General features: G+C 44.8%; 7 protein-coding genes and 2 non-coding genes across 9 annotated transcripts; 5 read left to right on the forward strand and 4 right to left on the reverse strand.

Moving 5' to 3' along the window:
- On the forward strand, window positions 1-2,343 carry PCOAH_00005320 (Uncharacterized protein; the record flags this gene model as incomplete). The annotated part of the gene is made up of 1 exon (XM_020057345.1): window positions 1-2,343. One exon carries the CDS (start codon window positions 1-3, stop codon window positions 2,341-2,343), a length of 2,343 nt encoding a protein of 780 aa, XP_019912940.1.
- Window positions 2,344-2,807: 464 nt separating this feature from the next.
- On the reverse strand, window positions 2,808-6,527 carry PCOAH_00005330 (Asparagine-rich protein; the record flags this gene model as incomplete). The annotated part of the gene is made up of 1 exon (XM_020057346.1): window positions 2,808-6,527. One exon carries the CDS (start codon window positions 6,525-6,527, stop codon window positions 2,808-2,810), a length of 3,720 nt encoding a protein of 1,239 aa, XP_019912966.1.
- A 2,184-nt stretch (window positions 6,528-8,711) lies between these two features.
- Window positions 8,712-10,919, forward strand: PCOAH_00005340 (Uncharacterized protein; the record flags this gene model as incomplete). Its single annotated transcript, XM_020057347.1, has 1 exon — window positions 8,712-10,919. The coding sequence occupies one exon, from the start codon at window positions 8,712-8,714 to the stop codon at window positions 10,917-10,919; it is 2,208 nt and encodes a 735-aa protein (XP_019912993.1).
- A 465-nt stretch (window positions 10,920-11,384) lies between these two features.
- On the reverse strand, window positions 11,385-12,655 carry PCOAH_00005350 (Uncharacterized protein; the record flags this gene model as incomplete). The annotated part of the gene is made up of 3 exons (XM_020057348.1): window positions 11,385-11,448; window positions 11,608-12,472; window positions 12,604-12,655. The coding sequence occupies 3 exons, from the start codon at window positions 12,653-12,655 to the stop codon at window positions 11,385-11,387; spliced, it is 981 nt and encodes a 326-aa protein (XP_019912802.1).
- Window positions 12,656-14,501: 1,846 nt separating this feature from the next.
- Window positions 14,502-15,119, forward strand: PCOAH_00005360 (Uncharacterized protein; the record flags this gene model as incomplete). The annotated part of the gene is made up of 1 exon (XM_020057349.1): window positions 14,502-15,119. The coding sequence occupies one exon, from the start codon at window positions 14,502-14,504 to the stop codon at window positions 15,117-15,119; it is 618 nt and encodes a 205-aa protein (XP_019912828.1).
- Window positions 15,120-15,481: 362 nt separating this feature from the next.
- PCOAH_00005370 (Exosome complex exonuclease rrp4) lies at window positions 15,482-16,468 on the reverse strand (the record flags this gene model as incomplete). The annotated part of the gene is made up of 1 exon (XM_020057350.1): window positions 15,482-16,468. One exon carries the CDS (start codon window positions 16,466-16,468, stop codon window positions 15,482-15,484), a length of 987 nt encoding a protein of 328 aa, XP_019912852.1.
- A 2,709-nt stretch (window positions 16,469-19,177) lies between these two features.
- Window positions 19,178-22,204, forward strand: PCOAH_00005380 (Protein phosphatase 2C; the record flags this gene model as incomplete). The annotated part of the gene is made up of 2 exons (XM_020057351.1): window positions 19,178-21,915; window positions 22,115-22,204. 2 exons carry the CDS (start codon window positions 19,178-19,180, stop codon window positions 22,152-22,154), a joined length of 2,778 nt encoding a protein of 925 aa, XP_019912938.1.
- A 958-nt stretch (window positions 22,205-23,162) lies between these two features.
- On the forward strand, window positions 23,163-23,235 carry Ile_TAT (the record flags this gene model as incomplete). Its single annotated transcript has 1 exon — window positions 23,163-23,235. It is a non-coding gene; the product is annotated as a tRNA-Ile (tRNA).
- Window positions 23,236-23,940: 705 nt separating this feature from the next.
- Window positions 23,941-24,022, reverse strand: Ser_AGA (the record flags this gene model as incomplete). Its single annotated transcript has 1 exon — window positions 23,941-24,022. It is a non-coding gene; the product is annotated as a tRNA-Ser (tRNA).
- Between the last annotated feature and the right edge of the window lie 1,218 nt (window positions 24,023-25,240).

Here is a 25,240-nt window from a genome sequence, read left to right on the forward strand (position 1 = left end):
ATGGGCGGGGGAAACGAAAAGGACGAGGCGAAAACGAAGGAGGAAGAAATTTTCAAGCTAAGGAAGCTGGCTGCGATTTTCAAGAGTGAGTGTAAAAAGTTGAAGGAGGAGAATGACGCGCTGAAGAGGAGCGGGAGCATTCCCAAGGGGGGAGAGGAAACTACCACCCCGAATGTGGTAGAACAGCTAAAGAATGAGTGTGCCAAACGGATGGCCGTAGAGAAGAGCTACAAAAAGTTGAAAAGCTTCACCCTGATGCTGGAGGAAAAAATGACCCAAATGAAAAGTGAAAGTAAAAAAAGGTACACAGAAATGGAAGAAAAACTGAAGTCCTGTCAGAACGAATTGTCTGCATCGCAAGGTGAAAGCGAGCAGTTAAGGAGGACGATCCAGGAGAAAGAAATAACCATGGAAAAGCTAGTAAACAAAATGGAACAATTTAAAACGTACCTAAAGGAAAACAAAGGGATGACAGACATGGCAGAAAATAGCATCAACCAAGCAGTGGAATATAAAATACAAATAAAGAAGCTGAAGGAACATCTGGAGGGGGTAAAAAAAACAGAGGAAATTACAGCCAAGGAGAGACAACAGTACAGAAGCATGATCATGCTCTGCTCCCAATATAAACAAAAGTGTAAACAACTGCCCCTTCTGGAAAATAAAGTTGAAATGTTAGAAAGAAAAATAAAAGAATTAGAAATATACAAAAGTAGAGATAAAGAAAAAATGGAAAATATCGCGGAGCTGAGAAAAAGTCTCATAAATGAACAGGTCGAAAAGGAGAAACTGAATGAGCAACTAAACGAATGGATTAATTTTGCCAAATTGTACATAGATAAAAATGCCATCGATGTGGAAAGTCTGAAGAGATCCATGCAGCAGATTCATGAAAAGTACACGAACGTTAGTTCCACCAAAACGGATTTAGAACTGCAGTATAGAAAGCTAGCTGCTGACATGGAAATGGTAAGACAAACGCTGGAAGATAAAATGTTAGAAGTTAAAATAGTTACCAATAAGAATAGGCAGCTCGAGAAGATGTACGAGTTTGCCAAGAGGGACTACATGAGGGAGGTTGCCAAAAGGGGGGAAGCCTCCAGTGCGCCATGCAAGGAGGATAGTACAACTGAGGAGGACACCCAGAAGGGAAACACCACTTTGGAGAAATCCCTCACGGAGTACAAAGCCAAGTACGACTTCTTCCTATCGGACAACGAGCAGAAGGAGAAACTCATAGAGGAGCTAACCGAACGAGTGAAGAAATATCAGAGAGACTTTGAGCAGGTGTCTCTGAAGCAAAAAAGCGCAGAGACCGCCTCAGATGAGTTGCAACTCTACCAGAAGGAAATACTAATTCTAAAGGAAGAGATACAGAATTATAAAAAAAAGATTGTCACATTAGAAGGAGACTTGATGCATGTGAAGAATGAATGGAATGACGATAAAGAAAAGTACGAAACAGTGGTGAACGATTTAAGGGAGGCCGTTAGGAAAGCCCAATTTGAGAACAAAATCAGTGGCTCTGCAGGAAGTTCTTCTTCCAACCAGGGAGGAACTACCCCCGAGGGGAAGAAGCACCATAAGGAAGAAGACAACGATGCACATAACACGCTGAGTGCACTATACAACCAACTAGATAACCACTCCTCTGTGGATGAAATCGAGTTGGTAACCCTACGGAATGAAAACTTGTACCTAAAATCTAAAATAGAAGTGGTAAAAATATTTTATGCAAACCAAATTAAGAGCTATAGGGAAGCCTTCCTCTATATTTTAGGGTGGGATATTCAAATCGAGCAGAGTGACCAAGACATCTTCTTCATTCTCACCTCTTTATTTTCGACCCACGATGGGAAGTTCATTTTTATAAAAAGCAACGGGGGTAAGGACAAGCGCCCTCTTGCATCGCACGTAGAGGAGGAGAGGCACGCCAAGCGGGTGAAGCGCCATGAGGAAGCAGCTTCCTCCCTTGAAGGGGTTTCCCCACCATCAAACGGAAATCAGGGCACCCCAAATGATGGCGCTTCCCCATATGAAGGGCTAACCAGCGAGCGAGACGAGATTGCTGCGCCCACCCCCCTGGACGTGTCCAAGGCCAATTTCGAAAACACAAACGTGGCCCGCTCCTCCATCGTGAAAGGCTGCAAGTACAATTTGCTACTACATGGCCATTATGGCCTCAAGTGGAACGACAACGAGGACTGGAAGAATCACATTAACAAAATTAACACCTACCCTGTCCTCCTCTCCATGTCCTGCATAGAGGAGTTCAACAACATCAAGGCGCAGTACAGCAACAGCATGGGCAAGAATTCCCAGGGCATGCTCTTCAAGCTGTAACGATGCGCGTAACACTGTACCGTGCACGCACGTACGTATGAATGTACGTGTGTGTGTATTTTTTTTTCTGCCACTACCCCCCGGGGAGACGCAAACGAACGCCGCTTAAAAACACATTAATGGTACAAAAAAAAAAGTTGTTCCTTTTTGGAGCGTGCCATGTGAACGCTAAGCCAACCGCTCTGCCCTCGCTATGGAGCATGGAGCGCAAAAAAAAGGAGAGGTGCAAGCAGATCGCAATGTAGACACTACCCTGCGTCCCTTCAGCAAATATACTTTGCTTAATAGGATGGCAGAAACATTTACAAATATGTGCACAACGTCTAACAGATGGTGCATGTGGGTTTTCCCCTTGGGCAGAGCTTTGTCGTCCGAAGGAGGAAAAAAAAAAAAAAAAAATTACACAAACATACGCACATATATATGGACCAGTGCATAGTGCGTGCGGACCGCCCCACTTCCCGTTAGAAGTCCTCCAAGAATTCGTCCACCCACTCCTCGTTGTCCTCCTTCTCCCACTGCAGGTTTTTAATCTGGTTCACAGTTTTGCGCTTCTTGTTCACTTCCTTGTCGGCTTTATCATCGAACTCATCGTGGGTTGGATTCTTCCTCTGCAGGAGGACCTCATGGCCGTTTCTTTTTTTTCTCCTTTTCTTTCGTTTCCCCGGGGACATGTGCATGTTGCTGATGTGGTCATTCCGTGGGTAGTTTCCTTCGCCACTGTGTTGGTCGGCATGTTCTTCTTCCTCCTCATACTCATCATCGTCATCACCATCGGCATCGTCTTCATCGTCACATTCGTCACCATCGTTATCGTGTCCGTTCAAATTATTTTCGCAGCTTAGATCTTCCGTGGAGACCGAAGATTGGCACAGGTGCTTGTTCTCCTCCTCGTGAGTAATTTCCTCATGCATACTCTGCGTAGAAATTACCACGTTGGAGTATTTTTTCAAAAAATGTAACCCATCATTGATCTTCTTAAACATATCATAATATTCCTCCGTTAGGTTAATCTGTTCCTCTTCTTTGGTGACAAATTCAGACTTCTTTTCTATGTCGAGAATCGTTTGAAGTTCCTTGCTTTTGTATGCAAACAATTTTAGCTTAGCACTCTCCATGAGGAGAAGAAGTTTTTTTTTCTTTGTATCTATTTGTCCCTTTATGGACGTACACAGTTCCTTCAGGTAGGACAACTTTTCTGCACTTTCTATTATGCTATGTTCATACTCATTTATTTTTTTATTTATCAAATTCAGTTTTTCACTTTTCTTGAAATAGTGATGAAACGTTCCTTGCGCCTTCTGTGTGGGATCATAATTGTGTTCTTCGCCCTGTTGGTTTTCACCGACCGGTTTCGAAGTGAATACATTGGATGTGTTTTCCCCTTCCATCTTCCTCCCGATCAGCACATCGGGGATGATCAGCGAGTCCGAATAAATCAAGTACTTATTAAACACGTTCAGTAGTTTGCTAATCCCATCAAAGTCGAAGACCATACAGAACCAGGGGGTGTTGTGCAGGTCAGCCAATATTTCCCCTCGGTTCTTATTCTCACTGACTTGAACGTCACTTATTAAATTCTCGATATAGAGGGACATGTTCTGGTATATTTTCCTCTTCAAAGGCTCGATGATATACTTGGGGTTGAGGTAGAAGAAGACCTTCGTCTTGCTCTTGCTTCTTCTGTTGTTCCTGTTGCTCCTGGTCGGCTTGTTCTTCCCCTCGTGGTGCAGGTCGCTGTTGTGGTTGTCACCGTGCGTCTGGTCTTGACCATCCTGGCCGTTACCTTCGCTGTTTGTGCATCCCACCTCCGCTGTCTCCTCATCCCTCCGCTTCTTCTCGGCGAATCGATTCATCTTCTTCAAGTCGTACACGTGGCCCCAGCTGGGCACACCCCCCCCGATATTAGTAACCGCGTTGCCCATACTGGTGATGTTGTCCAACGGATCCTTACGCACAATATCGGCGTCTCCATTAAAATCGACTGCACCGGGGATGTTACCAAGATTGGTACTTTCCTGTGCTTTCCCCTCGTCCGTACTCCCCTTGAAGGCCCCGCTACCCACGAACATGTCCACCTCCACGCTCTCATGCACTGCGGAAATGTTACCCCCCTTGGCACCTTCCCCAGGGAACTTCCCCTCCTGGTTGGCGTACTCACCAATATTGCCACTGTTCAATCTATCCGTTGTATTGCTGGCCAGTCTACTTTTAATGGGCGTACAAAGATGCTTCAGAAGGTTGGCGTAGTTGTCTGTGCTGATTACGTTGTTGTTTGGGGCCGTTTGGGTAACGGTGCACTGATTGGCGCCACGCGTGAGTGCGCTACCCCCGTCAGGCACTCCCCCTTTCAACACGGTTCCTTCTCTCTGCAAGTCTACCTTCTCTGAATTGCTTTTCAAATTGATTGGCCCACCCATGGAGTTTACATAATGCAGTCCGTTCGCATGGGGGACTCCTCCACCAAATAAATTCATGCCGCCATAATTGGAGTTCGTCCCATCCGTTCCCATACCAATAACCTCACCCACCTTCCCCTTGTTGTGAAGGTATCCATAATTGATTAGGTTTCCCCTGCTTTTTAGGTGCCCCTCGGAGATTCCCTTATGGGCGTTCCCCACGCTAATAAGATTTCCACTGTTGGGCGCGTTGGCCATTGGGATACCCGCCAGATGAGTGTCTGAAATGTTACCCTGGTTGCTGTCGTGGCCCATCGGGGCGAAGTGACTTCCTCCCCCTTCCATTCCGAGGGCATTCCCACTTAACGGGTTAGTCATGCTATGTTTTCCATAGCTAGGAAGGTTGCCCCCGTTGGACAGGTTCATCCCTGGAATGCTCATTCCGTTGCTATTAAGTGTACCAGTCAGTAGGGTGCTGTTCAATATTGTCCCTTTATTCATACTGTTGGACCCCTGTGCAGGTGGAACGTTAAACGTGTCCAGCTTATTCATTCCGTTGCCAAAGTTACCTATATGGTTGAAGCTCTGGTTGTTATTCACCCGGTGGTGATGGCTACTCACCGTGTTGGTAAAATTACTGAAGGAGATTTTCTGTCTCAGCTGACCCAACTGATTCAACTGACTCAGGTTTGTCGACATGTTCGACGCATCTACGTCTTTCAATTTATTTCCCTGGTTGTCGAATATTTTCAAATTTGGGTTCTTGGTGTTGCTCAGATTATCGGGTGTCTGGAAGGGTACTTGGTTCATGGCTGTATCACTGACGGGGGGGTTGTTCCTGGCCATTCCTCCATTAATAAAGTTGGATAAGCTGCTTTGCGCATTTCCCACTGCTGCGCTGTTAGTATTCACGTTTGCGTTTGTGCCACCCTGAATCGTGCGGTACATGCTGCCAAAGAGGCCGTCTTTCATCATGCTATCCACGCGATTGGCCTCGGAGTGGCCGCCCTCATACGCCGCTGCGCTCTTCCCCGACGTTGGCATGGGCCCACCACCACTGACCGGATTAACTAGGTATGCACCCATTTGGTTCTCCTTCCCGCGTGTTCCTAAAATGTGCCCCCCGAATACGTTCCCCCCGGAAATGGGGTTACTCCCCACGCGGCTTCCGCCAACCGGGGGACCCCCCTTGCCGCTTACCTCCTTGGAGTCCATATACCCCAAATGCTGTTGCGCCCCGGAGAAAATGTACTCACCGCTTTTCATGGGAACATTCCTGCTGTTGCTAAACGTGTTCATATTCATCCGATTCGCGTCCACTCTATCGAAACCTTTCACATCGGGGTAGATCCCTTGATTGAAAATATTCTTGCGTGCACTCCCGTCGGCGGGGTTCAGACCTGACGGGGCGGTCCCCATGTTGCTATATATGTGACTGTTTACATTCCCTCCACCCATTTTATTGTCCACGTATAAGAGCCCCCCGTTCGCATAAGGCGCGTTGGAGTGCATGTTGTTAAGGTTTACGTGGCTTTGAATTTTACCCACGAATTCGCCTTGATTGATCTTCGTATTCCCTGCCTGTCTGGAATCACTCACTTTCTGAGCATTCATTTTTAACAGACTGTTTTCTTCGTTGGTGTTTTTAAGAGGAGTCACTCCTGAGGAAACATTCACACTGTGTGCGTTTTCGAAGTCTGTATTTGCATTAACGTTCAGGTAATTCACTCTCCTTTCGTTAAACCCTTTATAAAATATGTTTTGGGAAAAATTTTTGTTCTCCATTTGGGGGCTGATCCGGGAGGTGCAAAGGCTTGGGGAGCTGATTCGGCCGATTAGTTGGATGCGCCGTTCAGCAGCTACGATCAGCCACTTAGCAGACCTCTCCTCTTTTCACATGCGCGAAGCACAGTGAACAAATCTGCGCAAAGGGGGAGTAAGTCTAAGATGGAGCTGCCACAGGAAAGGAAAAAATTACGAACGGGTTACAAAAAAAGGGAGACCCATCGCAAATGCCGATAGGTTTGATCAGCACGTCTCTCCTACTCGCGTTGCCCCTTCGTTCTCTGTAACACGCGCTGAAAATTAACCTTCTGTGTGAAGATTTCCACGCGCCCTTACCAATGCCCGTTGGTCTGTACACGCATGTTCACCTGTGTGCATTCCCGAGGAGTATATTTTCGGAAAAAAAAAAAAAAAAAATTTCACTCTGCAATATTTGAAATTTGCGCGGGTATGTTTTGTTCCCCCATGGCGCAAAGCTCGAAAGAAATTCTTTTTTTTTTTTTTTTTTTTTTTTGCACAAAAATGGGCGACGTGCAAAGGGTGGAAGTGACGCCTAAAGGTAAAACACACAAATGCACAAACATACAAAATGGAACATACATAATCAAACATACACAATCAAACACGTAATGACGCGTGAAAACAATCGTGCTATAAGGACCAACGGGCCAGGCGAACAAACGGTGTAAAGATAGTAACGAAGGAATTGTCCCATTGCATATAGTGTCTTTATTGCGAAAAAAAAAAAAAAAAAAATGCATTCGTATCAAGGCGCTAACACAGCGACAATCCGTTTAAAACGAAACAGGAACGCACACACAAATGGATTGCACTCCCCTGATTGGAGGTGAACAAACTGGTGGACAGAAGACGCTTCCTTTCCTTTTGTCCCAAACGAGTTTTGACAAAACTGCGCGAAGAGGGGCCGAACGGAAAAATCGCCCAACTGGCTGTAAGCAGTGTTCCCGAGATGGACCAATTCACGTGTGCGCATTGGCAAGAAAGAGAAAAAAAAAATAAAAAAAAAAAACGCTGTAACAAAGGATAACAAGTGGGCAATTTAAAGGAACTGAAAAAGCTGGAAAATGCCGTGTCCCTCATTTGCCTTCTCTCCAATTTGGTTGCCCATTTGTGTGTTTATAATGAAGTGCTACATGGAAAAGTAAGTGTATGCCGGGGTTCCTCCTCTCTATGTCATCTTCCACCCGGCTTTCAAACACTATATAGTGGTGAAAAAGAAAAAAAAAATTACACAATAAACCCAACCCCGCTCCCCATTGAGTGAGCACCATTTTGGATGACCAAGGAGTGCTCTCCCAAATGCAGGTAGGGCAGACGGCTCACTACTCCTTTCATGTTCTTCGCGCTGGGGGGTAACTCTCCTATTCGCACCCTACTCGAAATGGCCTAGAACGAGGCGCACCTCTAATGGGTTGCATGATTGACTCTGCCTAAGTAACTCTCCAACAGGAAAAAAAAAAAAAAAAAAAAAAAAAAAAAACACAATCATGTGCATGCATATTGTGGATGCCCGTGTAGCCAGTTCACACATGTCGACGCTAAATGTAGCAATAAACCGAATCGTGAACGGAAACAAAATTATGCAAAGATAAAATAATGCGCTGGTAGGCTGGGACAATTACCATATTTAGAGGGTGAGCATTCCGAGTATTAACCCGCATAGGGGGAAACACTCGTGAGGGCGACTCACCAAGCAGATTCTTCACTCCCTAAACGTGGCGCAAAAATGTCGCTTAACTGGGTGTAGCTCGCTCGTCCCGTTTGATCACTCCTATATGGTATCGCTCCGACGCGAATTTGAATGAAAAATGCCAAAACCACTGCCGAAGGAAAAGAACCCTCTTTCCCATTCGAGGCGACTTCTCCTAATGGCCCACTGCTCACCTATCGCGACGCGGGATAAGCATGTGCAGGCTGCGTTTAGCACGCATGCCTAGGTATGCATCCCTCTCTGTAACAACGCGGTGGTGACACGGCAGCTACTTACATCGGAAGGGTACCTCATGTGGTGCCAGTAGGAGGATTTTTTTTTGTTTAACTGGTTTGCCTCTAGTTGGGAGGAGTGTGCGGGTGGGGTAAGACTTACCCCGGTTGGAGCTCCCCACTTTGCGGGCCTAATGTGCACTCCCACGCCGCTGCGACGCAGCAGGGCGCGAGGGGAAAATGGCCCTCACGTTTCTGCTTCTGCTGGGATGTATGACGCAGGGCACACTGGGGATGAACGTATCGCATCCCCACGCAGCAAAGAGCATTGAATGCACACATAAACGGAGCATGAGGAAGCTTAATTTTTTAAGCAGAAGTAACTACCGTCCTGTTCACCTGCACAAAAATCGAGTGGAAAACAAAAAGGAGACAAGTCCAGAAGAACAGGACGCGCCAACCTTCGATGAATATTTTAACAAACGGGCAGAGGAAGACTACACCAAGTTAGAAGCGGAGAAGCTAAAAATCATGAGGGAGAATGCCACGACGTATAGGGACGAAATTAGGAAGGTACTTGAACGAAGTTACAAAAGTGAGTATGAGAAATTGCTAAAGGAGGAGAAGGAGGATGAAGAAGTGAGCACACAGGTTCACGAAAATCTTAAAATAACGTTCCTCATGAAGGAGAATATAAACAACTTTCTGTTCACTCGGTATAGCTATATGATAAACCGGCTGAAGGAGCAGTCCGCTATTTTGAGGAGCCTGCGTGGGGGCGCAGCGGGGGACACCAAAACGGGCAACACCACTGAGGAAAAACTCACCGATGTGAAGACCTCCGATGAGAAGACCTCCGATGTGAAGACCTCCGATATGAAGACCACCGAGGGGATGCACAGCGATGAGGAAAGTGACCCCCTCGAATCCGTACAATTCTTCAAACCGCAAACCGGCTTCGCCCGAGGGAGCTGCGCCGAGGCGAAGAATTGTTCCACCTTTAGTGACCACATCTTTGCTAATGCCAAGTTGCTACTCGGCACGAAGAGGAACGCACCAGTTGGTTCTTCCTACACACTGGACGAGGAGCAAGTCAACCAGGAGGAAATAAACGAAAAGGAAAACCCCATGTCGGGGAGCCTAACGGAGGAAGGGGAAACCGAACAGAAGCTATTCTCAAGAAGTAATGTATCCGCTCTGGAGCTCTTCAAAAACAACGTTAACACATTCCTCTCCTACAAAAAGGAAAACATAATAAAAAACAACCTGCATGAGGATCTACTGTATGGAAGAGTGAAGGTCCACTGGTTCCCCAAATTTATGAAAAGGATCATCGCAAAACTGCCCGATTATATTAAAGTGAGTGATATAATTGTGGAGGTCAGAAATGGAATCATCCCCTTCGTGTTCGATGACCTATACGCGTTAGACATTTTTAATTTTAGGACAAACAAGCCAAGGATAATTGTCTACACGAATTGTGATCGGTCTTCCCTTAAGGGGAATGAAGAATGGGGGAGCTTCTACAGGAGGAAGCTCTTCTGGTACGATAAACACTTCAATAGAAAAATAGAAAACAGAGAGGACATGAAAAATCAACTCAAAAAAAGTGCAGTCATATTTGTGGATGCGAAAAATGGGAGGAAGGAAATTATTGTTTTGAAAAAATTAATTAACAGATTATGTCACCATGTGATTGAGCGGAAAAAAAGAAAGGGTATACATAACTACAAAGTGAAGTGCATTTTTCTCGGCCTACCCAACGTTGGGAAGTCGGCTCTTATTAACCGTTTGCTCGAGGTGAAAAAGCCAAAATCGTATGATTACCCAGGTCTCACCACTAACATACAAATGTATTCTTCCAAAAAGTATGAACTTATTGACACGCCTGGAATATTGGCCCCCAATCTGTATACACTTAGGGAGAGGGTCATCACCAGCAAGAACGCCATCCTGGATAGAATTTATAACCGACACCCCAGTGACGACAACAATGGGGAAAACGTCGCACACATACGCAACTACAACAGTTACATGCACGTGGAAAATAATATTTACCTACTTGCTCTCTGCAATCACATAACCCCCAAAATGTACGACATATACAACGTTGCGGAAACGCTCCTACAAAATATCCATCGTGCTTATCTTTACGACAATGAGTATGTAGACATGTCTAGAATTATAAAGCGCTATGAAATTAGCTTCACGGATTGCCTTGACTTTGAGGGGAAATTCTCTGCCTACCATTTTATACAGCGCCTGGCAAGGGATCGCTTCCACAACGACCTGAACCAGGCCTCCATGCGTCTCGTCACGGACTTTCGCAAGGGCTACCTGGGCCGCATGACGCTCAGCTATCCTCTCTACTTTAACCGGCGTGCCATTCGACTGCGTGTGGCGGATCGGTACACACGTCAGCCTGGGGATCGCTACGTGGGTTGGTGATCCGCGAAGCGACGGTGCATCGGTGGTATATGCTCATCGGTGTCATTCTCAGCGACGCCATTTTGTTTGCTTCGCCGTGGTGCCATTTTGTTTACTTCACCGCGGCGCCATTTTTTTTTTTTTTTTTTTGTTCCACCTTGCTAACATACATGTTAATTAAAAACAAAGGGGGTGTTCGAAGTGAGTCAAAGGGAGGAAAAAGAAGGTCATTGGCAATGGGCCAGCAGCGGGCCGCAATAAATCAAACTGGCTGGTTTATCGGTAAGTTACCCCCCACTTACCCCTTTCTTCCCCAAAAAGGGGGGGAGAGGGCGACTCCCTTTTTGGCTAAATTTACTTAAAATTGAAAAATTGCAAGGGAATCCTTCGCAAGGACCATCGCCCTATGATTTGGCAGGCTCGACAGGGGACGCGGATATAGAAGGTCAATCTGGGCAACCTATCCGGAGGGTTGACCCGTTGCACCTACCAGTTGGATAAGCTAAAATGACCGCCGCTCTTCCGCTCTGGCTGCTTCGCTCCTGGCCAGCTGGAAAGGAGCAAAAAAGGAAAAAGGTGCACAAGTGGATCAGCGGGGGAAAGTTGTACAACCATGCGCATACACACACACACGGGTGTTAATGTATATGTGTATGTGTGGGGAAGACCGAACGTTTTCACACTGATCAGTTGGTCCGATGTGCACTACCTGGTCAACTTCAAACAGTCGGTGAACAACTCGATCTCCTGAGACACGTCGTACGACGCGCTGTCCTGCACAACGCGGAGGTAGGCCAAGCGGTCCTCTATCAACCCCTTCATGTTATGGAGGTAACCCGACTTGGCCAACTTATGCCGATGGTTCTGAATGAGAGCTAAAAACAGTTCGGCTGTCGTTTCCCCATACTGTATGCCTGTTTCGTCGATATTTTTGTTATTAGCAAGACATATTAGTCCCTTCATTATTTCATTTTTTAAAAAAATATCAAACGAAATTTTATTCTGGTGAACTAGATGCTTTAGCAGCAGAGCCGACTTCTCCTGGTACTGGTAAATGTTTGTCTGCATCCCATACACTAAAAAGCCGACTCCGCCATAGTCAATGAATTTATTTTCCGCCTCATCATGGTGTCTGATCAGGGCAGAAATAGCTGTTATTAGCTTCTTATCGATCGCCGTCTTTTGGGATTCCTGTAGTTTCAGCAACAATGTTTTTAAACCGTTTTTTTTGAAGACACATTCTTGTAATTCTGGATTGTTTGAGAGAGCTAGCGAAAATATTTGCAACACAGACTCTAGGATGTGATTATTCGTCTGGTTTAGCAATTTTAACAAAGGGTCTATTGCGTTTATCTTGTGAAGATTACGAGAGACCTCTGGATACTCGTCCACTAGCCTTTCCACAATCTTGGCGGAGGCCAGGACAATCCCTTCATCTGCATTTTCAAAGTTGCGCACTGCTTCGTTTATCGCTTCGTATGGGTCCTCCACTTGACTCAGGGCCTCCTTGATCGCCCCCTGGAGGAACTCGATGTCTTCCTTCGTTAGCCGTTTGTTTGTGTCGATGGTGCCGTCTGCGGGGGGGAATAGCAGGTATGAGTGGTGGTACAGTGAGGAAGCAGTGGAGAAGCGGTGTGATAATGTCGCCACCAAAGCATAGATCCACGCGTGAAGTCCACACGCCCAGGTGGGCCCCGACACTTACCTGCATATTTAGTCGACCATTTGAGGAGCCCTGGCCAATTTATGTTTACCATGTTCTGTTCTCCTTCTTGCTCTGTTTGGGACTGCGGGGCTGCAGAGCCGTGCGCGTGGAAGTGCGTGTGAGGGGGGACGTAAGCTACACAAAAAAACAGCGTTCACACGTTTGCGGTGTACATATGTGGTGGTTATACTTTGGCGCTAAGTGAGGGCAGTTTTTTTTTTTTTTTTTTTTTTTTTTTCCCCTTTGTTGCTAAAAAATGGTAATATATATTTTATCTTCGTGGGGAATGACTCCTGGCCCTTTTCCACAAAGGTGAAGTGGAAAAAAAAAAAAAAAAAGGGCGAATCGGTGGAATGTTGCTAAGGAGGCGTAACTTTTCTCCTTCCACTTGGCCACGCGATGAGAGAAGTACCTATACTTGTGGTGACGTTATTTATCGCATGACGAAGCGCTTAGCTTGGGATTCCCTTCCCTTCCTGTTGCGTTTACTCATAACGGAGAAAAAAAAAAAAAAAAAAGAACAAATTAGCAAGTGCGCACAGTACAATCGTACACTTTTACGCGAAATGTGCCTCTACACTTAATTCCTGTGTGAAATTTTACAAAAAAGGAGAAAACAATCACAAATCACATTTTTTTTTTTTTTTTTTCCGCATCACCTTACGTTATATGCCTCCTATGGTGAACGCCAAAATGGCAGAAAGTGCGCCCAGCCACTGTGTAGGCAATCACACGAGGAAATGAAGCGTCCCCGCATGGCGCAACAGTGAACAGGAGTTTCCTTTAAGAAAAAAAAAATAAAAATAAGTTTCTTTTTTAAAAAATAAAATGATAACCCACCGTTTTCCTTAATAAAAAAAATGATAAATGGGTGAGCCGTTTGAGGGAACCATATGAGCATCGTACCCACGGAGCGAATCACAAACGGAGAACGTGCTTCCTCCACCAGGTCGTTTTTATTGTGGAGAAGGACAACATATGCATTGGCGCTCTTTCTGTGGGGGGGTTCTCCCATCACACGGGTGAGGCGACAACTTCTCGCTTCCCTATAACGTGGTGTGAAGGACCGTTCGAAAAGGAAATCCACGATGACTACTTACATATTGTGCAGTGGGGGAAGGAATCCAACACGTTGTTGCAACACCGAAAATTGTAGCAGCCACCTGGTTTTGTCCCCACGAACAAATGCAGGGGTGATCAATTGGAATGGTCCAATAGGTGGGGGAACCAAAGAATAAGCATATGGAGAAAAACGGCCAAGGATCCACATGCCCACCACCCACGCATCCCCCCTTGTGCAGGTTAATTAACCAAAATGGGAAAAAAAAAAAAAAAAAAAAAAAAAAAAACAGCCACAATTTTGCACACATGTACATACACTCATAGGAAGGCACACCGCACAGTTCAGGTTCCCCCATTCAAACGTCTACTTCTTAAAAAAATAAAAAACAAACGTGGCAACATTATTTACCCATTTAAGAACTATTTAAGTCTCCTGCGTCGAATGAGCAGTCTCACATTTTCTCATGTCTAATTATTAACCGTGTAATGTATGAAGTTGTACCTTGACCTGTCTCTCCCCCCCCTGCGTTAATTCGTTCTTGTGCAGCGTTGCTAAACGTTGCAACTCCAGCAAAAAAGCAATAACCAGGAAATAGCATATCTGTGTCGTCCCTTGTCCTTTTTTGCCGCCTCGATTGTCTGCGCCATGTTGTGACGCGTTTTCCCCTGTCGCATTTCTCTTTGGAGCGCTCTCTCTAAATTTACACATACACACGTGCATATAACCAAGCGGGCGAATCCATCTGCTGCTCCAGAGGAGGGTCATACCTGTCTACTCTCCTTAAGGTTATTCCCACGAACACTGAAACCACTTCCCCACCTTCGTCACGAGAACCATGGCCAGGAGCAACGTATCGGAGAACGAAATTATCAGCAAAATAAACGCAATAAACCTGAAGGATGGGAAGAGTCCCCCGTCCGTGAGCGTGAAGAACTACACAAAAATTATCGCTCACAAGCTGCGAAAAAATAGGGAGGGAATTATTTCCTGCAAGGAGCAGATCCGAAACCTGGAGTTTCTAACAAGGCGGATGCACAGCGAACTATCCGATGGAAACAAGGAGTTAAAAAAATTAAAAAAAAATATAGTAAAGTCCGACATGCTAAATGCTCAACTGGAGGTAAATATTATGAGCCAAACGAGGAGGAACAATTCACATAAAAGTAGAATTTCCCTTTTAAAAAAAAAAAAAATGAGCATTAACAAGGAGAAGGGCATTATCGACAGTGACATTAACTACATGGAAACGAGAGCAACCATGATAAAACGCAACGTCGAAGAAAATGAGGAGAAATATTACAAATTGATTGGCGCTAAGGATAAACTGCACAACGAAATGGTGAAGTTTAAAAAGGACCGAAAGGATTTGCAGCACCATTTGAACCACACCAAGAGGAATCATGATCTTTTGAAAAACCAGATGCAGAATTTTATCGTAAATATGGGCCCATAGGAGGAGCGTGCAGTTGGGTTCCCCCTCCAGGTGCCACGTTAGCATGGTGCTCAACATTGATTGGTACACAATCAGCACATACAAATGATGAGGAGATGCTCGCTGTGCAACGTTTTACCCATGTTGTCTTCTCCACGTGCGAAGGGCATTACGTTCCTGTCAAACGTAGCATATGCACACACCTATGCAGCGGGGAGGTGCACCATTTGCACCCTGAATAAACATTCCCCCGAGCGTACGCCGCGCACGTCTAAACGGGGAAGTAAATGTTTTGCAACTTCCGGGGGGTCTTCCCAAGTGCGGGTTCTTAAACGCCATTCACACCATCACGCACACAATCAGTTACACCCTGCCGATGCGGCTCACCCCCACTGGGCGAACTTATCTATGTAGCTGAAGAGGTAGGAGTCCGACACGTAGGGCTTCAAAATATAACTGGCGGAGTTGTTCCTGTTGGAGGTGTAGTGCATATAAATCTTCGTGACGATGTCATAGTTAATATTAATGTGGTACTTGGCCAGCAATTTAATTATGTTGCTGATTATGCTGATGTTCCTCCTGGTGGTATCATCGACCTCCTCGAATTTGTTGTCCTCTATATCCTCATCCACGCTGTTCGGGTTCGTTTCCTTGGACTTCTTAATAGGAGAAGAAACCCAAATGAATCCATTCATGCCAAGTATTATCTGTACATTACAGGGGAAGACAAAAATATGCTTCTTCTGGTTCTGTATTAACGTTTGCGGGACTGTAATTAAAATTCCATTGGACAGTTTCCCATATATGGACGACCTAGTATGCAAGATGATACATCCATCGGGCAGGATTCTCTGTACCTCACATGCTATAATGTCGTTCGGCTTATATATATTGATCATATTAATAACGTCATTGTAAAGTCTTATTCTTTGGCAGAAAAGGCTGATGTTTGTCTGTGATATGGAGAGGAGTGCTTTGCAGTAGGAGCCAATTTCAACAACCCACTTGTCGTTACTTATGTCTTTTATTTTTCCAACCAGGAGATCTCCTACTGCACCTGTGTACTTCCCTCTTAACGGTTCTACGTATACCAATTTGTTAATATAATTTACGGTACCTACGATGCATGCAAGATATTTCTCGTCCTCTTCGTACAATCCACTGCCTTTTAAAAATCTTCCCTTGTCCTTCTTAGTAAGGATTGCTTCTCCTGGCAGAACCAGCTTCTTTATATTCGGGCACGCCTCCTCCCCGCTGCGTTGTACATTTTCACTCTTGTGCTTCAGCGTCTCGGTGGCCAGGATGCGGTTGTTGAACTCTTCGATGTCCTCCAGTTCTTCGTCATACGGCGTCGTCACGCGCACGTCCATTTTGCCTGACCAGGTCGGGCAAATCGATCAGCAAATGAGCAAATCAACAAATGAGCAAAAACGCTGCTACACTAATTCGCCACGGGCGCAACAGCTTTACGTGACACCCTGGCCCAAATTGTAACTGCGCAGGAAGCAGGAAGGGAGGAGGCCCCAGCGGAAGAACGTTCACCTCGCCTTGTGTGCCACTAACGTATAAGTATGTAGTATCGTCTTTTCCCCCTTTCAATTTTTACCAGTGCGTGTCGTAAGTCCCCTTTTTTGTGGGCCATTTTTTGCCCCCTCCTTGCGCTCCTCCGTTAAAACGTTGCTGCGTATACCGCATGGCAACCTCCCTCAAGTTCGTGAAAATTTGTTTCGTGCATCTGTTTTTTGTACCTGTTTGGTTGCTTAATTGCTTATTTATTTGTTTAATTTATTTTTTACTGTTTTTTTTTTTTTTTGCGTACACCCAGTAGTGGTGTATTGCGCTTCTCACCCGAGATAGGCTACCGACATTTTTTTGAAACGAATCGTATTAGTGCAGTTCGTTCCGGTGAGGCGTACCTTACAACTTCGCCACGGGTGACCAGCATTGCAGGGTTGGGGGTCTCAACCTGTCATAGAGAACTGGCCCCGTTGTAGCATCACCAGGATTATTATTTTATTTTTTTTCATTGCAACTCTCCACAAAGCAGTTCAAGCTGCACCCGATCAACTGCAAGTATAGAAACCATCTATAGAAATAAGTTGCCCATTTTTTCGTTCACTAGGAGATGCCGCACTGCGATGCTGCATCGAGACGAGTAATTGCCAGCCCCCCCAAACGGGTTGCACCTTGGGGAGAAAGTATTCCACCGGTGGAAAGTCTATTTAATTCGTTTTCCATTTCGTCTTTATGTTATTTACATTTATTTTGGGTTTCCTGGTACATGGTACAAAGCGAATAAGGATATTGCTTTATCGTCATTCTCGTGCGCAGCATGGGGGAAAAATGGCCTCCCCTCCTTTTTCGCCCCTTTAGAAGTTGTCATCAAAATGAGTTGAACTGTGTGTGTTTGGGTGTCCCTTTTTTCTCAGCAGGGAAAACACGTTCCCGCGTCCGTATGCAACATGTTGGAGCATAAATGAACGTTTTTACAAGGAAGCAACAACGTCGGGGAGATAAAACCTCATTTGTACTTCGAACCTGTAACAACGCGGCCATTCAAGCGGGTTCACCCTGATATATCATTTAAACAGCATTCAACTGTGCGCAGCAAAGGGGGCGGAAAAAAAAAAAAGGAAAACATCAAAAATAACGGAGTATTAAGAACATGTGCGCATGAGCAGTGCCACGTCCAACAGGCAGCATGTCTCACCGTAAAGTTACCCATGAGGAAAATTAAAACTAAAGATAACATGTTACGCAGTTTTGAAGTGTCCCCCAGTTTGCAAATAGACGGTTTGTATGTAGCGCGTTTGACTGTACACGTTGGAACATGGGCGTAGTTACCGCTGTCCTGTTCGGACTAGTTGCCATTACAGCTAGCCTGTTCAAGCAAAAGCGCATTAAGCAAATAAGAGTTTATTGTGCCCCCCTTTCAATTTCCTTGACACGCTGAACGTAGTAGTGTAAACGTAGGCATGTGATGTAATGTATCGTGTGACTTCCCCAAAAAAGGTTCTCAAATGTTCTGCTGAATATATATATTTTTTTTTCTGCACAAAAAATAAAGCTTGCCGGACAGCCAAGTAGCCAAATTGTAAAAAAAAAAAAAAAAAAAAAAAAAAAAAATTGAAACATTGAAACATTTTCCCCCCATATAACAACATATTGCTTAAACGTTTAAAAAAAAAAAAAAAAAAAAGGGAGACCTTAGCAGCTACATTTTTTCCCCTTCATTTTTAAGGAAAAACTTCACAATTGAATTTTTTGGAGCAAGAATAGAAAAGCTTGTGTAAAATTATATTTTTTTTAAGTTCCCCATTTTAATTTGGCCCCCTTTTGATTGGCTTGCAAACATTGGTGTACCCCTTCCTGTTTGCACAACATGTAAAATAGGATGCTTTTCTTCCTTCCCCCCACTTATAAACAAACGTGAGCACAGAAATTAACCCAACCGTGCAGCTTTTTCAGTGGTCGTGCGTACGTATCAGTACATTACGCTGAGCGACGTGGTACGAATAGCTGATCAAGCGAGAGGACCGCACGTCCATGTGTAATTCTAAGCACAAGTATAACGTGTGCCTACTTCCATGCGACGTACTTCCATTACAAGAGCAGGAGATGTTTTCCCAGTAGACATTTCCCTCCTCATGCGCAACACACACACACACAAGGCAACAACACAGTTACAGCCTGCCTTCTCACATTTTACCTATCACGTAAAGTATGAACAAAATTGTGAGGTCGCCATTCCTTTAATTTGCATTGTTTTTACGCAAAGCGTAATGTGGCACTCCCTTTATTCTGAAAACGATGCGTAAAAAAATATAAAAAATGCAAAGGGCGCAAAACTGTATAGGAAGGAAAAAGCAGAGCAAAGCGGAACAAGGAGAAATAACTCCAGACAGAGCCGAAAAAGCACCTACTCGAAGGGGCACACACAGGATTGCACGTAGGCATCCGTGTAGGAAAACCCATTTGGAAGTCATATAAAGTAATACCCTCTCCGAATGCACCTTTTCTTTTTTTTTTTTGTACCATCCCTCCCCCCTTTTTTCTTCACCATTTGACGGAATTTGCATATGAATAAGCCATACGATAAAAAAGCGAAAGACCACCCTATTTATGTATACGGAAAAATACATGATTTAGTGGAAGAGCTAAATAGGTATCATCAAAAATGTTACATTAATAATGAGAAGAATGTAGATTTGTGGAAGGAGTTTAAGTACAAGAGGAGGAAAAGGCTCCGTTTCCTATCCGTGCTGGATTATTATGCGAACGTTAGGAACAAGAAATGGGAATTCGACGTCATTCCAATTGTATTTAACGAGGAGTATGAGATTTTGCATATGGGCGTTTCAATGCTTTTCGACGACAATTTTTCGGACGAGTACAAAAGGGGTAGATACAACTACATAGAGCTGTTCATTTGTAACATTGAAGAAGACACTCTGAATCAATGCCAAAGTGAGTGGACGCCATCGTTGCTTATTAAAAATGGACGTGACACAGGCAACATTATGGACTGCCTTGTTAAGGTGGAGGACTTAAAGAAAATTTACAGCGGGGGAAAGAACCTCCGTAAAATAAGCACAGAAATGGATAGACCTGGCAAAACCAGTGAAAGCAATGGCGAAGGTGATGATACGGAAGGAGGTGTGATGGCCTCTATGCATGATAGTTACCATTTGGAGGGGAACGTCAGGAAGAAGCAGACGGGTTTCCCCAGCCGAGATGGAAAATTCCCACTTTATAGCATTAAAAATGACTCCATTGGGAAGGCTAAAGGAAATTCTAGTGTATGCGGCCATGAGGTAGATGCGCACCTATTACGTTCGCGAAATGTAAATGTCATTCAGGACAATGATATGTCCACGCTGAGGAGCAACCTCAGCTGCGATAGCAGCAGCAGCATGAGAAACACGCCCATCGGTAGTAACAACAAGGAGGAATTTCCTCCTCCAGGGTATTCTTACAAAAAGGATGATGAGAATAATTGGAAGGGCGGAAGTAACAAGAGGGAACATTCTTCTACAGGTGTAGGAGCGATGAACATGAGGGGTGGAAAAGATCGTGAGGGTGCCTACCCCTTCTCGCATCTCGGAAGTGGTGTTGACGTCAGCATTAGGGAGACGGATCACACGAATGATGATGCAGATAAAGCAGGCCTTCACAAAGTGGCGTACTACACAAATGTAAAGAGGGTAAACGAAATGGAAGAGAAAACGTACATTTCGTCGGAAGGGGGATCCACAAAGAAAGTAATAAATTATGAGTACCTCTACAGGAGGAGCGAGAGCGAAACAATGTACTTGGGTTCCCCGGCGGGGAGGAAGCATCCGTTCAACGAGGGCGAATCCGCACAGGGGGACGTCAATAAATTGGACGCAGCGGAGGAGAAACTGTTCGCGAACACCTGCAGCGTGAGGAGCGCTTACACAACGAGCACACATACAACCGTGCAACGGAATGAGGTAGTACTGGAGGGAAGCCCACCGAAAGTGGGTAACCACATTGGAGATGCTAGCCACTTGGGGGAAGCCGCAACACCTGCGGGAAGATCCCCCGCTGGAGACTTCACACGATTCACAAAGCACGAGCAAACTACGCGCATTAATCATGAGGTAATTCAGAGTAGCAATAAGGTACACACTGTCGAGAGGGAGGAGTACCGGAGGGATACGTATACCACGACGGAGAACAGGAACAACCATAATATAGTGACTGACTTCAACGCGCAGGAAAGCAAGGGTAGCGAAACCGATAAACGGAACGAGTTTAAGCTAGGCTCCTTCAGCTCCGAAGGGAACAGAACGTACAACGAAGACAGAGTAATCACCATTAGGGATGTGAACGAGTTTGTGCGGAAGGAGTATAAGGAAGTAACGAAGGAGAAGGGAAATCTGCTCACTGAATCCCTCGAAAGGGAGTACTACGACATGCTACATAAGATGCAGAGTGTGGATAGATTGATCGGATGTCCTTTTGTCGAATCGGCAGTGGCAGGAGTAGCAGATGATGGGTTCACCCCCCCACCCTACATGTACTGCGCCATCTACGACGGGCACAACGGCGAGAAGGCCGTAAACATCATCCAAAAGTTGCTGCACCTCCACGTGCACACCTACTACATAAATGGAAATGGAATGTCCAACTCATTAAAGTATGCCTTCCACAAAATGGACGAGCATTTGTGTAGGAAGACAGTAAATAGTGAAGAGAATAACCATTCGAACTTTTCCAGCGGAAGCACAGCCTGCGTCAGCGTCATTTTCAACCACATGATTTATATAGCGAACATAGGGGATAGCAGGTGTGTGTTAAGTAAAAATGGAAGGGCAGTTGCGGTAACGGTGGATCATAGAGCTGGAGGGAATAAAAAGGAAGAGGAAAGGATTATAACCTCTGGAGGGGTGTTAGACGATGAAGGATATTTAGGTGGCTGCTTAGGAGTGTGTAGAGGGTTTGGATCGTTTGATAAGAAAACTAGAGAAAAATTAAAAGGTCTTGTTTGTGAACCGGACCTATTTCAAATAAAGCTAACGGAGGATGATGAGTTCCTGATTATATGCTGTGACGGCATTTTTGATGTTATGACTTCGCAGGAGGCTGTGAACACGGTGAGGGCTTCCCTGGTGGAGAGCTCTGACCCTACTGTGGCGGCAGAGGCTCTGTGTCAGTTGGCTTACAAAAGGAAGGCCCTGGATAACCTCTCCGTGGTGGTCGTGATTTTTCAGAGCCCCGAGATGAAGAAGAAGGCACAGTCCAGCGAGAGTGCCAACTTGTACGCCAGTCAGGCGGATCGTGTTCGCAGGAGGTACGTCCATCGGGGGAACCGCTCATCGATCGAATTAGCATGGATGAGTGTGCGCAAGGACATTCCTGTGCGTGCTTTTGCGTGTGTTCCTCTATGCGCCTGTATGTACAATGTCGCGTGTGTGTGTGTGTATTCGTGCGTAGACGCCCTACACGTGGATCATCATCCCAACTGGCTTTTCCCCTTTTTCCACCTGCAGAATAAGGTTTTCCTCCCTGAAGAATTTGATAGGCCCGTGAAGGGTGGAGCGATGCGGCCGAGGAGGTGGTTCCCAAATAGGAGCCAGTAGCAGCACCGCCGTCGTAGTAGGTCGAACAGAATAACCATCGCGTGAAGTGGACCACACGGGTGGCATTACCATAACTACGTGGGTAGGAACACCCATTGGGGAAAAACGACAAAGCACAAGAGTTTTGTGTTCGTTTGTGTGTATGTTCTCCCTTTTGTCGTAATAGCGCAGGGATGGCTCACCGCGGCGTATGCTTGGTGCACATCTCAGCACAGCATACAGCTCTTTTTTTATTCCTTTTTTTTTTTGTATCCATTTCATGGATGACAGTGTTTTCCCGCCCCCATGTTGTCTCCCCCGTTTAATGATTTATGCTCGTGCGCCCTGTGTAGGATTGCAAATCTGAGCAACTGCACAAATGAGCATCGACGCAAAGTAAGAAAATGTGCATGTACGAACCTGGGCACCTGTGTATGCCCCCCCCTACACGGCGCAACATCCGACAATTAACTGACTGTACCGTGAAGAAAGGTTCGCACCGGGCCATTGCCGCGTCAGTTTTTATGTGAGCTCATCGCATTGGTTGCAGTGATTGGTTGGGTGAATTTTACATTTTCGGTGAAAACACTTATTTGGTAGGCGGAAGAGTGAAGGCAGCTGGCAGGGGAAATCGCCGCAAGTGAAAGGAACTCGAAGGGGAAACAGGAGTTTGTCCCCCGGGGAAGCACGCAGAAGGTTGGGCTACTTCCCCGAAAGCATTGCTTCAGCAATCTATGGCTGAACGAGTAGGTCCCATTTAAGGAGCACAAAAAAAGAGGGGGGGTGAGAGTGTACAAGGGAAGGTCATTACAGGAGGCCGAACAGAGAGTTGAAACGCCAATGCACGGTCGCATGTTTGCTTTAGTAAAAGTGACTACAGTTGAAATGGCTTTTTTTTTTTCTTTTTTATAGTGTTATTTTTCCCTTGTTTCCGCATAGCTCATCTTAAGTAACTTATGGAGAATGATTTATGTATTAAGATCCATTAGCTCAGTGGTTAGAGCGTCGGTCTTATGTACCGAAGGTCGTGGGTTCGAAACCCACATGGATCAGCGAATTTTTAAGGGTATTTCTCAAAGGGGGGAATAAAAAAGCTTTATGCTGCTGCTAGTTTATATGCAAGGAGAATTGTATAATAATATATTAGTAGCCGAAAAAGGCACTTTAATTGCGTGCATATTTATATTATATTTTTGTTGTATTTTCCCTTATATAGGAAAATAATATTGAAACAAATAATCAAAAATTTTCTAGCTTCCTAGGGGTATCCATTAAAGGGAATAACCAAAAAAGGAGAGTGGGATGGAAGGAACGAAAGGAAGATTTTATATAATATGTATTATGTGTTTATAAAATAATCCTAGGGAGAAGGTTACGAGAAAAACGGCGAAGAACAGGATAGTACATTAAAATTTCATTCCCTGTTTTGCTTCTCCACTGCGTAGAGGGGGGGACCCCAAATTTAAGATACTGGAGAGTGTTCCTTCTCTTAATTAGGTGCGTTTAATCGGGTTTCCGTTTCTTATGCGCTTGCCTGATGATAGCGTTATGACCCGCGACTCATTTCCTTCTTAATGGAAGAAACAAAAAAGCGCGAAATGTTATACAATAATGACAGTAGGCGGGCAATTAAAAAAAATGTATATATATATATATTTTTTTTTTCTAATAGGAATATGCTTATTTTGGTTTGCCTTCCAAAGAAAGCACAACTCTTTCCCTCTTTTTTTTTTGGCGCAATAAAGAAAAAAAAAAATCGACAGCGGCAGGATTCGAACCTGCGCAGGCAGAGCCTATCAGATTTCTAGTCTGACTCCTTAACCACTCGGACACACTGTCTCAAATGGATATATCTTCATTCCTATTTAATATGCCCTCTTACTTCTTCGACTAAAATTTTTTCATTTACGAAGGTCAATTTTTTCTGAGTATACATAACAGCACAAATTAACTTCTTAAAAGGGACAGTTTTAAAAAAATTAGGGCAACCTCAATTCGTACGGAAGCCGCGTTACTTTTTTTTTCTCATTTGAAGAGGTAATTTTTCACGCTTTGCTATTCCCCCTGAGTAGTTTTCTTCTTCCGCACTGCGATCAGCACAGGAGAGGATATAGGTCCAACAGCATTTTGAGATAACAAAGTGAGTCATCTAAATGAATAAACTCCTATACTGTCGAAACCGTCGTATGTGCCACTTTTTTTTTCCCATTCTGTGAATGTAGCCATGTAGGGGTGGGTAGTCCCTTCCCGCACAGTTTTACAATTCCTTTGCTTCCCTCTTGTGGGCCCTGAAATAAGGCAGCTCAGCCGCTTCATCGCTCCATTGCTTCGTTGCTTCATAAGTCTAACAGAACAGGTACTGCAATAAGCGGATGCGAACAAAGGTACATTCCATTTAGAATCACCCGGTACAATTTTTTTTTGCGAATCACAGACAGATGCGTTTCATTTTTACGTCAATGCACTGTGAGCATGTGTACTGCTGAGGGGTAACGTAGCTTCTGTGGTTTGTACTCACCAGTGACACTGTATGGGTTAAGTCACTCCACGGCTGTACGACCAAACGAACACACAAAGCATAACATAATTAAAATGCAATACGATACAGTGCAATGTGTTATTGCCGTAGCCTCGACCAGTTGAAGTCCCAGTTAACGGAACACGGGTCCTCTCCTTTTTTTTTTTCTGCTTCTCTGAAGGGACAACAAAAAATTTCTGGCTTTATATGAGGAATGTGTTACCTCCTTTAAGGCGCATTTGGGAGGATGATGACACGAGTCACTTAAATGACCACATTAGAAATGTAGTTCTAAAACTTAACCTGCCAATGTATGTTCCTAAGTAGCGCTCAGCAGGGCCTATTTATATTAAACGTACATTTCCTGCATGTATGTAAGTATGTATGTATTTTTCTTTTTCCCCTAATACAAAATACATATCTCCCATTTTAAGTGAGAATTCCCCCTTTGCTGATTTTTTTTTTTTTTTCTCCCTTTTAAGCATTCCGTGTATGCCTCTTTGCTTGGTATGTCTTCCTTTTCTCGTTGTGCGTAACGA

The sequence above is a fragment of the Plasmodium coatneyi genome, chromosome 3 (assembly GCF_001680005.1).
Source record: "Plasmodium coatneyi strain Hackeri chromosome 3, complete sequence".
Lineage (NCBI taxonomy): Eukaryota > Apicomplexa > Aconoidasida > Haemosporida > Plasmodiidae > Plasmodium > Plasmodium coatneyi.